Here is a 15,541-nt window from a genome sequence, read left to right as displayed (position 1 = left end):
GGATTTTTGTTAGTAAAACAACCACAATCAAGTTTTGTGTCAACTTTTTTATAAAACTCTGGATTTGCTTTCAAGTCCTCCCAACAAAATGTGATTTTTTGCATTATTTTTTTTTTTACTTTCATGTCTGAGAATGCACAAATTAGGGTTTTCAAAAAATGAAGCTTTAACTTCATTCAGGTATGAATCCTCGCCATCCTTGGGGTTTTCGGTTTCCAGACTTTCTTTTTATTTTATAATTTTTTGTTTATATTTTTTCTTATTTCAGTATACCTATATACTTTTTTAAAAATCTGAATTTCTCCTACTCTGGGCCGGTTATCACTTAGTTAGGTTGCAGATATCGCTGCAACCATGAAAGAATAAAACGGTCCTTTACTTTTGCATATAAACAAAACTGGTGTGATTCTTTGTCAGAGTAAACTGGGCTGTATGAATTGATTAGTCTATTCTGAATGGATAGGACGCAGTATGAATGAACCAGAACCATGGTTACCACAGAATATATTTTTGATAAAGGCGAGCTTTTTGATTAGCTTTGGATATGACGCTCAGAGTATGAAGCAGTATCATACATTTGCTCTTTAATCATTACTAGGGAGTGGTGGAGGTTTGGCGCAACCTGTACTCCTTCTCTGGAGCAAGATATTTTTCTCGATGCTGTGTTATTTCTATTATACTAATCAGTGAAATAATAAAGATTCTGAGCAGAAAACAATACCAGAGATTTTTTTTTATAGACTTCAATACTTTAACATCAATAAAGAGTAGAAAATGTGTATTTTATCCCTTATTCTTATTCATTCAGAGTTGCAAAACCAAGTTTTTTGGAAGGAAGGGGGTGGTTGACTAGAACATTTTATTTAATATTTTGGCTCGATCTATTTGTATAATTCTAAAAAAACATCTGTTCAAAATTAAACTGCACACAAGCTAGGAAGAGATGCTGGTCACCCCATCTTGTTCTTTTACTTCTCACTCTTACTCTCCGAACCTTTTTCAATTGAATTGGAATTCACAGTTTTGGACTTTTAGGATCCAGTAGATTTTAATATTACCGCTGAACATATTCGTATATTAAAAATGCAGAAATTTGCATCAGAATGGAGGATATCATTCAGTATAAGGGTCACAAATCCATGTCACTAAAGGAAGTGCACAGAAAATCCAAAGAATAAAAAGGAAATTCGTGAAAATTCCATAATTTTGATGGATTTGCGTTTGAAAAGACTATATCGATTGTTGATGTTGGATAAATTACTGGATATCTCTTTTTTCATTCGTCACGGTCCAGTTTCAATATTTGCTATCATTTTCCATGTAATATCAAATACAAATTCGTATCATAGAGATGCCAATCAGATACCAATTCGTATCGTAGTATCGTTAGTATCAGATCACAGTCTGATCATATCATAGCATCGTTTAATAATCAGATACCAATTCGTATCATAGTATCGTTAGTATTAAATCGCAGTCTGATCATATCGTATCATAGCATCATTAATAATCAGATACCAAATCGTATCATAGTATCGTTAGTATTAGATCGCAGTCTGATCATATCGTATCATACGAGTATCGTTAATAATCAAATACCAATTCGTATCATAGCATCGTTAGTATCAATACTATCAGTAACATCAGCCTCATTAGTATCAATTCGTTGCGGCAACTCAAAAGTTATTACGTCGCACGGTATAAATTTTAAAAGAGAGCAGACAAACTGAAAAATGCGTTTATGAAAAATATGGCTCAATTCTACCTTCTAGGGCTATGATAAAAGAGAGATTAAGATGGATGGGTTTCGTTTTACAGATACAGGATAAATGAGTTACCAAAAATTGCTTTTGGCAGTTATCTTGTTTTTTACACATAGCTGGTTTTGATGTCAAGTGCTCAAATTTATTAGGGCACTTAGCACCTTTTTATCTATTTATATTCTAAAGATGTTACTTCTTTCAGGATTCTACCGAGTAACGTTTGTTTTGAACGAGGGCTACACTCCTCGGTTGAAAGACACGCAATCTCCGGAATTTGTGGAACTTTCAAGAGAGCTGGGAAGATATATTGATGAGCTGTATGACCCGTTACCTGGAAGACAATCCTTCACGCTTGTTGATGTCAAGTTAGTTACTTCTATAATTGCTTTTATTTAGTGAGGGTATTGGTGCAGCCAGAAGGAAAACCGGAAGGAAGTTTATCCCCCCCCCCCGCTCTACCATCTATGTAATATTGCTTTAAAGGTTCCAGTATCGAAGTGATTTAGTTCCTGAGACATTAATTCTTTGGTCAAAGCAGTTAAGCAGCTTCCATAGTTGTGTCTGAAAGTAGATTTATGTTTTTCGTTGTCGATAAAAGAAAAACACAGTTAAAAAAAGTTTTTCAAACAAAAGCATAGAGAACAGTTCACAAGCAGAAATATAGTTATATAAGTAGTCAAAGTTAACATGGCCAAAAGTTATTATGAATGAATAAATGAAACCTAAGATCAACCGAATTTAAAATGAATAATCAAGTCGAACTTAGAACGAATAGTAATAACAAAACAAAAGTGGAGCTACCGCCAGCTCAAACCCCTTGAAAGCTGGGGTGTCATTTGCGCTCATATATCAAGCTCATATATGGACTTCATAGATGATTCAAAATTTAGAGGCTGAAACCCGCAGGACATAAATCTCTACCCATGAATACTAAAATAAACTTAGTGTGTAAATTCCTAACAGAACTTTTGTTTATTCCTGTATTATAGTAATTGCATGTCTTAGTTTTGACCATTAACTTGTCGCTGATTGATACAATTCGGGCCGACAATGCTAATGTTCAATCATATTAGTATTAGTTTTTGATCTATATGATCGAGGAATAAATATACTTTTCGCAGATTTAATGTAAAAGATGGATAATTACGGGGTGGTACCCCCCCCCCCCTCCACATATGTCTGACACAACCCTCAACGGGCTATTAAAAACGAATAGAAATTAATGTAAAAACAAGTTTTTTCCTATAAAAGTGAAGAGCAACATTAAAAGTTCAAAGGAACAGATATTGTCTTGAATACAAGGGACTGCCGCCCCTCTCAACCTCTCGCTCTGCATACTGAGGTTTGACCCTTTTCTACAATCCCCTTTCCCCAATTCCTAAAGAAAAAAAAAATTATAAAAGATGAATCATTTTTATCAAAATCCTTCAAGAACAGAAGGAATGTTCTATTTTTATTTAAACGAATAAAAGTTCAGTTCAAACGCTTTGTGAGGCAATCGGTAAATAGCAACTGGTAGATAGAACACTCGCCAATTGTCTGTATTTGTTGCAACCTAGGATATTGTTTAGTAAATAATTAGTCAAACCTTAGTGTAAAAAGTGGGGATGAGGAGGGGCAGCTGCTCCCCTCCTACAGGATCATTTCTGCTCTTTTTAAATTTAGCTTTACTTTTTTAGAAACAGAAAGTATACAGAAACAACAATTTAGTTATAAAACGAATACTTTGAATTATGCTCTACTCGAAGTTTAGTGATTTCACACTCAGCATACATGCATGCAGCTGGAGAGGGAAGTTCCGGTCCTGGCACTCCCCTGTAATCTCCTAGTTTTTTGGTTTTTATTTTATCTCCGTATTAATTTTATATAAACACCTGTTTCACTTTTGTAAAGTATTCCCCCTCCCCGTTTGTGTAGGTGTCTGTTACTCCTAAGAGTAGTTTTACGGATTCTAGCCCTAATAGGACCAAATGCTATCGAGCACAATTTTTGAGGTAGCTAATCAGTTTAAAACTATCGAAATCCTTTTTTAAAACCGATGAAAAATGACCTTCGGGTGCATTTCCTAGGACAAACGACCCGAGTGCATTTTATCCTTATGTATACTAAATAGAAAAAAAAATCAAATAAAGTTAAAGAGTGACAGTAATACTTGAAACGAGTCGAAGGTATCCTTTATGCGAGGGGTGCTGTTGCTCTCCTCAAACTTCCACTAATTACGCTTAAGTTCGGGTAGTTCTTTACTAAAGCATTTTATTATGCAGGAAATACAGGCAATTGGTAATTTCAAGCTTGAAATGGGTAATTTCAATAAGCAATTGGTAATTTCAAGCTTTTATTTACCGATTTCCGTTGTACAAATGAACTAAAATGCTATTATTTAAAGTAAGTAGGCTATAATTAAATAAAAGCTTTCATTCTCATGGCATTGTAATAAATGAACATTTAACTTTTTATCCCATTGTCCTTATGTCGGCATTCATTCTCGAAGCCCCCCCCCCCCAAAAAAAAAGATACTAAAAAAAATTTTTTTTAGCATAATGAGTGGAAGGTTGAGCATTTTCCCTCATATATAACTTCTGTTCGCTTGAAGTTGTTCGCTTACTTCGGCTGTTTAATTTCATTTGAAAAGAAACTTAATATTACCGTTTTCTATTTACTTACAGTTTATTATATGGAACTGTTTGATTTAGTGTTGATAAAAATCTGCTTTTTTAAGTTCTACATATAGAATAGCCTATGATAAATAAATTGGCATTCCAAGGAAAATAAATCCCATGTGAATACAAGATTATAAATCTATTAATAATTATTAAAGTTTTTATAAATAAACTATATCGCCTCCGCATCTGCGGGGGTAATGTATAAACCAATTGACAACTCATTTTAGTGCATTTCTACATAGCTGGGTTCAAAATGCTACTGCGTGGATCTCTATGATATGTGTCATGGGTGTAGGTGCGCACCCAAGGGGGGGGGCTAAAGGGACTGTATCTCCCCCCCCTCAAGAAAAATAATTCTTAGAAAAACTGGTATTTTAAGTTAAAATACCGGTTTTTCTAAGGATTTTTTAAAGTCTTTCGTTGGTTAGTCCAGGGACCCCCGGTCAGCCCCCCATACTTATTGACTGAGTGGGCCACTGCATGGGTGCACGTCATATTGAGGTTTAAGTGTAAGATGCTAGTCCATGAAAAACTCGTATCTTGAGTGCTTATATTCATTACTCTGAAAGTTTCTTAGCGATTATAAACCCAAAAAAAAATTATCGGAAAATTATTCGTGTTTACGAGTGATATGATATGAACTCCCCAAAATCTGTCTACGCAACTGCTGCTTTCTTCTATCTAATTTGATATTGGTCACAATTGAGTGGAAAAGAGTTGATTATCTAACTTAAATTTTCGTCTTATTAGTGTTTTACGCCACATAGTAAAACCCTTCTTCATTTATCAAATAAAATCTAAAGTTGGGATAAAATTACTAATAACTTCACTGTACTTTACGCTAAACTTGAATTTTTTTAACTCAATGCTTCAAAAATGAATGCTCTAACAAACATTTCAAGGCTCAGACAAAGAAGAGCGCAATTAGTTGTATTGGCTTGAACAGGACAATTTTAAATCTTCACGTTTTGAAAAACTATTTTCAAATAAAACACGTGTCGCTAGCAATTAGCTATATTTGCTGCATTCTGTTCTAATGTGCTTTTACGAAAACACTGGTCAAACTTTGGCATAAGAAGTGGGGCTTGAGGACTTCCCATCCTTTTCATGTATACGATAAATTATTATAAATGTAATATATCTATGATATAATTTAACATCTTAAATATTATATTTACATAAAAGAAATATATAATATAGATATTTGCTTTTGTTTTGCTTCTTTTCTGTCCACTGGCTGATATTACCCTCGTTTTTTTGGCTATTTAATCATATTGTTTATTTTTTCTTGTTTGTCAGACGTTTAGTAAGTGCCAAAAGGTAATTTTCAAAATAAAGTACAATGTTGCACAAAAAATGCATCTTCGTGTGTAAGATGGCGTTATATTGGGCATGATGTCATATTTAAGTGACTTTGCTGCCTGATTCCTTTGGGTTTGTTCTTTATTATATCAAACCATGGTTGTTTTATTTTTTATGTGCGTTGTTTATAAAAATGTTTATCTGATTCGCTAGGTCAGTCTAGTTTAGACAGACCTTTATCAGGGTTTAGAACTAATTTCAAGAGATAAAAATCTTAATGAGAACTAATCAAAGAGCCTATCGAACGGCAGGCGTAAAAACAAAAAAAAATCGCAGCGTTTACTCTTTGTGAGGATCGGATAAAGAATATGCTGTTCCCTTCCCCAAAACCCCAAATACAAATTGTTATTGACATTGGAGATTGTTAACACAGTTTGGTCTGAACTCGTATCCTCCATTGTTGAAGTAGAGTGTCAATACCTTTGTACTATGTTAACTGATGGTTAGAAGTGAATAAACAATTGCTGTTTTAGCAATTACAAGCTAACTGATTATGCATTGAGAAATACTCGCTTGGCCTTAGACTTCAAGTCCCTGTTACTTAAAATCCACGCGATTTTTTTTTTTTAAGTTGAAGATTAGTGATCATCAGATAATTACCGACATAGGCAATTGTATGTGTAAATAAACTAGAAAACACATTTTCGGTCTCTGTTTTTTACAATTTTTTCAGGGAGGTATTTTGTCTCAGGAGGGAGGAGGTTTTTTTTATAATCTCTCACTCTTCATAGTTTTAACATTCATAGTTTGTTTTCACGCTGTGAAATTTGACGTTTTTTAGCTATCATGTATAAATAGTTTACCAGGGAAACGTTTCTATGAGTAAATGCATAACCCAGAGACGTGGGCGGAAAATTTCGACTTTTTTGGTTGTCTATAATAATGTTTTTGGTTGTCTATGTATTTAAATATCATAAATATTATGTTTACATAAATAAATATAAAACATTTCTCGTGGCGGGATATTTCGATTTTTTTGGTTGTCAAAAGGTTCAATAGCTATTTGAAAAACAAGGCTAATCGCTTTTCTTGCACGGGTAGCTGTGTCTTTTTTTTCGCCAAGACTAACAGGCTACTGCAAGACCGTAGAGATGTTTAATTGCTAATGTAAAACCACTGCTCATACCTATGTTTTATTTTTAAGTTTGTTTTGGCACTGCTTCCAGAAAGAGCTGCCAGTCGGCCCCCATATGTGCTGCTCCCTATAATTTAATTTGAACTTCATGGTCACAAAAATAAACATCAGTTAAAATTTTTGCAGATAAGAAAAATTCTTTAACCATTTAGACATGTTACCACATTTCTTTCACATTCTGGACTATCTTTTTCGATTCAAATGCCTGAAAAAAGGCAAAAAAGAACGAAACTGAGCAATTCAATGCGAAACTGATTCTATTTTGGGGGGACAAGTTTCATAAGGGCTTTTTATAGTCACTATATTAGAAGTTGCACATTTCTATTATGGTGAAAATTGTAAATTTCACGAGATTTTTTTTGTTTGGGGGAGGGGGTATATGGCACGGTTTCAAATCCACCCTTCCACTGATACATGCTCCCGCCTTACATGTTATGTTTGGTATTTTGAGCTATACATTAGTCCTCATGTGCTCATCCTAAGAAATGCCATGGGCGAGTAAGGAAACCATATCCATAACTTATTGAAATCCATTTTAGAACAAAATGTTTCCCTATTTCCATCTTTATTAAACTCTCATTCATTAGAGAAATAGTATTTTGTACCCCCCCCCCATAAGGCCTTAGACTGTGTGCATTATGTTCTAAGTGTTGCGAGAGAGTGAATTACCCTTGATAACTTTTATGTTCTCTACCATATAAAATAAAGTTTAATTAAGACATTAGTTGACTATAAAGAACTTTATTGGTTTAATCGTGATTGCCATATCTTTTTCTCACTTCAAGTCATATTTTTCCAGTGAAGTGCTGGAAGATAAATTCCAGATCCTTGTTACTGGCGACATTGGAACGGTTGAATTTTACAATGCTGACGCTATCAAATCAGTGCTTGAAGACCAATTAGAGGTTGGAAAATTAGGAGCATACACCGTCCTCCAGAATGGATTTTCTTTTACATTTTTCCAAGGTAAAAAAAAAAAACTTGGGAGGGAAACCAGTTTTTACATTGCTTATTATTTGTAATGTAGGCTATGTAAAGTCGATGCTTTGACCACTGGCGTATAAAGGTCTTCTGACACAGGAGACGGAATTTCAACTTATCCCCCCTTTTTTGCATTTTTTCTGCAGCTCTAAAACATATGATTAACAAAATTCATTTATAGTGTTTATATTTTGGAAACAAAGAACTGACATGAAAAGTAAATTTATGTGTTTAAAAGAATTTGTATGTAAACATTTTGATGTAGATAACGTAATTCGTAATAAAGTATAAACAAAATACAATATTTTGAAAATAGCTCTCCTATTAACATTATTATAACATAAATGGTGTAATAATTATGATTTATATTTATAGTAAAGTGATTAATGAGTTACTAATGGGTTTGTGTTAAAAAGAAATCGCTAATACAAGCGACTAGCACTGCGTTCCAAGCTTAAAGAAACAGGAGATGGTAATAAGAGCAATGTGTTTCGAGAATAACAAAATGACTATCTAACATGAAGCAGAAGAAAAGTAGGTGTTTTGGACCAATTTTTTGCACCCCTACCAAGACAGCACCCGGGGGGTTCACCCCTTCTTTCGCCACTGGCTTTGATATGTTTGTTAAATAGATATTATGTTAAATCTTGAAAAAGGAAGGAACTAGGTCAGGAGTAAGAAACCACACACCGGAAAAGTTTCCCATGGGTCGATGCCAACTCCAGGTAAACATGCACTTCTTGCTGATGCACTTGTATACTGTATTGTGGGGGATACAAGAAACGACATACGTTACTTTCATGCATAGGCGCTAACATGTCTGAGCTCTGAGGGTGGATATAGGCGTATTTTAGGCGACAATATTCCTAATTTTCTGGAGAGGGTCCTTTGCACCAATCTTAATGTTAAAAAACACCCTCATTATTCCATAATCTGCCCATCCTGTGTGAAGTTATTCTTCCATATACAAATGCTCTATATATACAAAGTTTAAATTGGCAGGCCGTTCCAGAAAATACTAAGGTTACTGCTGTCGCCAGTTCAAAGAACTTAGCCGTCAAATAATTCTAGCTTAGCCTTGGTAGTTAAGTAGTCTATTCAGTCTACTCAGATACGAAAATCCGATAGCCAAATGCTGGAAATTGTATATACATGCAAACGATTGTGGTTATTTTTAAAGGACTTAATTTGTGTGAGAATTCCTGAAATATTTTTTTCTCTCTTTACCTTTTCTTCATATCATGACGTCAATTTATTTTAGTTGATGTATAAGAGCATGCGATAGATATTCATAAGAAAGTTCTTTTCTCAAGTTTGTTGCTAACTTCATATCAATTTGTTTTATCCCAAAACGGTTTTCCCTTTCTTTCTGTAGACATTTTTGCAAATAACAAATCCTTGATACAAAGCTCAAGGGACAAATCGGCATATTTTGTTTGCATATGGCCAACGTCCAAGTTTTTAAGAGTAATAAACAGTCGAGACAGGTTTGTTTTCGTTTTATTTTTTGATGATATCCTATGAAATAAAGCTGAACGATTAAAATAGACTATCATTTTATATTCACATGGAGAACACAATGATTTTAAAAAAATAAGCAACTCTAGCGAAATATTTCCCAAATTTCGCTTAGATGAGTACCGCAGTCAAACTGACAATACAAGTATTTTCGCGCGCTCTCAAATTTTAGCAGTGTTTGGCAGAACCATTTAAGTAACATTTTCTAATTTTAAAGTATGGTAGTTTTTCTGTTAATAAACAATAGGATAAATACTTCAGCCGATTTATCTATATATTTTTTTTCCGTGACATTATTTGTTTTCCTTAAATTTTTACATTACTATATGCAATTAAAGTTCAACTGGCTTCAAAGTCAGTATAATATTTTCAAATCTCTTATTTGGACACCTGACGAAAGTATAATATTAACTTTGAAAAACAATCCCGACAATATTAACTTCTTTCGTTGAATATTAATTTCAACACTGTTAACTTAATATTAACTCCTGACAAAAGTATAATAATGAAAAGTATAACAGTCCCAGTGCCCTTTTGTTGGTGAAGCCGCCAAAGAGTTGCTACAATACTTCACATTACCAAGGCAATGTAAGTCTAGTTTTTATTATTTTCTTACTAGGGGTAATTGTACCAAAGTGGTGGTTGTAGAAAGCTAGAGTAGAGCATAACTAAACAGATGTCATCACAGCAAAGTACTACTTTCGGTCATTTTGGTCCATGGAACGACATTCTTGGCCCTGAAACTGCGAAATTGTTATCCGAAGGAAATTCTGAAATATCATATGAATTCAGAATACTAAAAAAGATGTTTAACGAAACATGCTGCCATGTGGCAGTGGAGTAGGAGTGGGATGCGAAGGAGGTAGCCTGCCCCGAGTACTATCCTTGTAGGGGTGACAAAAGTTTATTCCAAATGTGCTGTTTTTCTTTTGTTTTTCATGTTTATTAGGCAGTTTGCCATCTTCACAAAACGTAGCTTTCAATATAAATTCATTTTCATCTCCTAGTGTTTTTAGCACATGATGCTGCTGTAGTAGCTTGGATTAGCTATTTCTTTTTAACACACACTCTTTAATAACTCGTTAATCACTTTACCATATATACTAATCATAACATTGAGGTTATAATAATGTTTTTAGGAGCACAACGTTTAAAAATATTGTATTTTGTTTATACTTTATTACGTATTGTGTTATTTACATTAAAATGTTTACATTCAAATCCTTTAAGACGCACAATTTCTTTTTTCTTTCCCTTCTCTGTTTCCATTATATAAACACTATAAATAGGTTTTGTCAATTCTATGTTTAACAGTTACGAAAAAACTATGAAGGGGAGGGGGGTGCAAGTTGAAATTTTGCCCCGGGTGGCAGCTGATCTTTCTATGCTACTGCCACGTGGTGAACTTATTGTCTCTAGAGATTTTATTTGAGTCCGTGACGATGAAGCGTTTGCCTCGCCCCTAGTTCGAATGCTTAACTGATTTTATGAAAATACTATTCAGCCAGATCCTGTACAGCAGAGGAAAAGAAGGAGAACTTACAGCGCCCGCACCCCCCCCCCCCTATCCTAAGAAAAGTCGATGGATTTCACCAGAGGAGATTTGAATGTGCTGGGCCAATTAAAATTTATCAGACTGCCTCCTCAAGCCTCCTAAAAATTATTCTAATCCTCTCGCCATTAAGAGGTTAGACAAGTTTGCGATTTACACAATTTCAGTGTTAAAGGGAGTCTTGAGGAGCGTTGCCAAGTTTCGAGTTTCGAAAAGATATGTAAACAGAAATCTTGTTTGATTGTACACATTTTTTTTGTGGGAGGGGGGTTGAATTTAATAGAGAAAAATAAGTGGACTACATGTGAAATACAGGTAAAGGCGGATAAATCGTAAAAATGTTTAAGGTAAAGGGCGTGGAATGATCTGAAGCCCTTTACGCCGCTTAAATGCGTGGACTACAGTTTATGGGCCGGTATATAACTAAGCTAAAAATAAAAGTCTTTACTAAAATATCTGAAACCCCGGGTTTGTATACTAAAATATTTAAATACTGGGTGAATCACTTCCTATTATGCTTAACTAGGGTTAAGAGGGTGTTTGAGTCTTTAAATAAATTTGAATTTCGCTCCCAATACAAGCAATTTTATAGTTAAGAGTATTCAATTATTTTACACTGCCTTTTAAATTAAAAGTAGCTAGAGTTTTTTAGTATGAAATAATAAAGTTTAGTTCTAGCACCCCTATAAATATTCCGCCTGGGTCAAGAACCATCCAGCATATCCCTTCTCCTTCCTGTGCCACGCCATTGCGTATTCTCGCTGTTCAGAGTATCACTTCCCTCAAATTGGCATATATTAAAATTTTATTGGCACTCATAGATATCACCAGCCTCCGCAGTCGCAAAGGCTTTCTTCTACCCTATGCGTGGAACAATATGACAGATAAACACTAAATGTTAAATATAATCTTATTGTTGTTTCATTTAACATTCAACTATTACACACCAGCTACTCAGAATTGTTCATTTAATAGCTGCTTAAAATGGACATATGTAACTGGTTAGCATCAAGAAAGACTTGTAAAGCAGTTGGCGACATATTTTTATTCCCACTTTGTGAGTCTGCCAAGTCTATGAAGTTTTTTTTTTCTTTTTTTTTTGCCGTTCATTTTTAGATTGCATAAACCATGATCTTATAGGTGCTTGGTTACAAAAAAAAAATATCCCTACATTTTACTCTCATGCATGGATTTTTATAACAAAGCATGTTTTTCACCCAGAAGTGAACTGTATTAAACTTAAAAGTATAAATGGTTTAGAACAGAAATTTTTTAATATGTAGTAAATTAAATGCCAACTTCGTTTCTCCACGAAAGAATGCTACAAGACTTTCATGTTTTCCAGGCTTGAAACAAAGTGCTGTTTAAAAAAGTAAAGCACAAATTTTTGAAAGCACAAGGTAATGGAAAGTAGCAAACTCTCAGAGAATTTCATTAGTTTCCATTTATTAAAGAACTCTTTAATATAAATTATAGCATAACAAGTTCGTTATATTCGTTGAACGAGTATAGTATTAACGAATTCATTAGTATTCGTTAATATAAATTATGATATTCGTTTCGTTGTGGGCTTCCAACATCTCAGCTTCTAAGGCCAGCTTCTAATCATGTTTTGTAGCTATCGTGTAATCAAGGCCGTACCCATGGAGGGGGGGGTTTGAACCCCCCTCCAAAAAAAAATGTCTGACTCGTAAAAACGAAACAAAACGGATATAAACAAATTTTGTAGGCTTTTTTTTAGTTTTTTTTTGTGTACCCCCCCTCTCCCCCTGAAATTTTTTTTTTTGTAAAACACCCTCCAAAAAAAATACTGGGTACGGCCTTGCCTGTTATCAAATTTGAATGAATTTTTCAAACTGAAGGGGGAACTGACATCTGAAAATTTGCCCTGCCCCATCTAACTGTTATAGATTTAATAGCAAGGTCTCTTTCGGGTCTAAAAATAATAAATTATGTTGTTATTTAATTTTTGTTTAGTGTTGTTAATTATACTGTTATTTATATTTTTTTAGTGTTATCAATTATGTCTTAGTTTAATTTTTATTTAATGTTGGTAATTAATATAAGTTGTAATAATGATATTTTTAGCCATAACAATAAAAGAACGGTTTAATTCAATCTAAACCTTTCCACATTTTCACTGGTGAAACTTTTCAAACCCTTATTATTTTTCATCTAAATGTTATGGATTATAAAGTACGTCTTCTTCTTTAGGGTCAAAACATCCTAAATTGTATGAGGGATTAAACTAAGGTGTAACCAATCCAATAGTCAATTAGGTGACTATGATGACAGCAAGAAAGACATAAAAGACTATAATGTTATTCACTTGGCTGGCTTCACCCAAAATTAAACAAAAAACAAATTTTTTCAACTGAAAGTAAGGAACAACATTAAAACGAACAGAAATTATTGCGTATATGAAGGGGGCTTCCCTCTCCTCAGTTCCTCGCTCTTCTCTCTAAAGTTTTTTAGTACTTAAAAGAAGCTTCTTATTATTCTAATTAAACGAACCTTGTGTTTCAGGAGTCGTTCTTAACGAATTGGGACAAAATTCAAACTGTAGCGTAAAGAGCGAGGTGTTGATGAGGAGGAAACCCCCCTCATATACATAATATGTTTTTTTTTAAGTTTTAATGTTGCTCCTTACTTTCCGTTGAAAAAACTTTTTATTTTTTTTATTGAATTTCTGATTGTTTTTTAATATTTCCAGGAAATCTGGCTCCACCACCACGGAAAAATACCTCCTCCCTACGGATATATCCTCTAGATAATTCAGTCCTGGTGAAAATTTACCCCGGTCAATTACCCTTGCCATCTTCATGCCTAAACTTGTGTCGGCAAAGAGAAAGCAAGACATAAGGCGCATTCCCTATTGGAATTTGGGCAAATTCTCCAAGTAAAATTTCCCCTGAAAAATTCACCCGCTGGAAATTTTCCTCTCCCTGAAAAATTCCCCCTCGGAAATTCCTTCCCAGCTGAGAATTCCTCCCCCCCCCCCCCACCCGAAAATGTTTGTATGTTTTCACAGGGCAAATACTTGAAAAAGATATTTATTGTCAGGGAAGGTCCCACAACCATTAACACAACTGCTGTCTGTGAAAGCTTTTTATGAGCTGGATTGAGCAGCTTCATGGGCCAGATCTGGCTCGCGGGCAGTAGTTTTGATCACTGAGCTATAAGCTAAAGTGCTTGAGGCTAAAAGCAAATGTGATTGCAGTTTACGCCTCTGCACTGCATGTACTTGTTCCTTGAAAGTGTATGCAGCTTTTTATTTCTCGATGTTGCATGGCTTGTTTGTTATAGCTGGCGATAAAGGTGAATGTATCAGAGCAGACGAGATACAATGTAGAACTGGAAATCTCCAGTGCCTACCAATTGAAGCGAGGTGTGACGGTAAGGCTGATTGTGAAGGTGGGGAAGATGAAGAGGGCTGTCCTTCAAGTAAGTCTTGTTTTTAAAATTATGGATGCAACGTTATGCTCTTTTCCAAAAAAGGTAATGAACACTGCATCAGTTTATTGCTCATCATAAAAAAATAGGAAAATAAAAGAACAAAATCATGAAAAAATGGTCTTATTCAAAATCTTCATAAATGACATATTGTTTCCAATGTGTTTTGGTCAGAAAAGTGCGACTACTAGAATTATAATGTTTTTGTTTTAATTAAAAAAGAATATCTTGATACATATATAATTATTTAGCTCGTTCACCTTTTAAAAATAAACACACACCTATTTCTAAGACAAAGCTTGTTTTGAAACAATATGCCTACCATAGTCAATTGTTGCGTTTCTAGAGAGAAAACGTAGGAAATATAATGCATAAATTTGGCAGAACATTTTTGTGTAAAATCTTATTCAAAAATGATAATTAAATGACAAAACCCGGGGAAATCTTTAATTTACACTTTTAGGGGAATATCTTTTAATGTTTTACCATGGCTCTTGATTGATAGCTCAGCGAAAAAAAATTAAAAGGAGTGTTGTTTTTCAAAATAGATTTCATGAGGATTAAAAAAAAGAAAAAAAAGTAATGTTGCGGGTTTAAGAACAGGAGAATACCTTTCATATTCATACTTATATAGTAAGAAGTAAGAGCGATTTCCAGTCTTTGTCTGCCGTTGAAAACAAATTAGGTAAGTCCTAACAGTAATTTTGAGGACTGCGTTGATAAGAAATAGCTGTCTTCGGTGTTGCATATTGGTTTGGAACTGTGTCTGTGCAGCTATCCTACTTTTAGTGGGTATTGCACCGGGCACATGGCCCGAAAGTTAAATTGGGTAAATTAACCAGCCTTAAATTTAGCTTTTTGTTAACTACCGTAATGTACCAGTTAACCCTATAATATCATATCATCACCAGCAGTGAGAATTAACGTACATCTTAGTTCTATTTCTGGTTTAATTTTGTGATCTTTCTTATTTGATTCGATACTATAGCCTGTGATCCTGACTGATCTCAGGCTATTTTTATAGCTATTTTTTCTCTTTTGCTTCGGTTTTATGATAGATGAGAATATTGTACCTAAAGCATTTCTTTTTTGGGAAATTCCGAACAAAGAAAAA

General features: G+C 34.2%; 1 protein-coding gene across 1 annotated transcript in view; it reads left to right on the top strand.

The window, feature by feature from the left end:
- Window positions 1-1,083: 1,083 nt before the first annotated feature.
- Window positions 1,084-15,541, top strand: part of trol (terribly reduced optic lobes) — a 369,703-nt gene continuing 355,245 nt past the window's right edge. The window contains exons 1-4 of the mRNA XM_089106068.1: window positions 1,084-1,120; window positions 1,966-2,128; window positions 7,723-7,889; window positions 14,281-14,418. Of these exons, the coding sequence (XP_088962194.1) occupies window positions 1,084-1,120; window positions 1,966-2,128; window positions 7,723-7,889; window positions 14,281-14,418 (505 nt within the window). The remainder of the gene's footprint in view (window positions 1,121-1,965; window positions 2,129-7,722; window positions 7,890-14,280; window positions 14,419-15,541) is intronic.

The sequence above is a fragment of the Artemia sp. Qi Xiang Cuo genome, chromosome 20 (genome assembly GCF_049724085.1).
Source record: "Artemia sp. Qi Xiang Cuo chromosome 20, ASM4972408v1, whole genome shotgun sequence".
Classification (NCBI taxonomy): Eukaryota; Metazoa; Arthropoda; class Branchiopoda; order Anostraca; family Artemiidae; genus Artemia; species Artemia sp. Qi Xiang Cuo.
The sequence above is the reverse complement of the archived record's forward strand: the minus strand, read 5'-3'. Positions and strand labels throughout refer to the sequence as shown.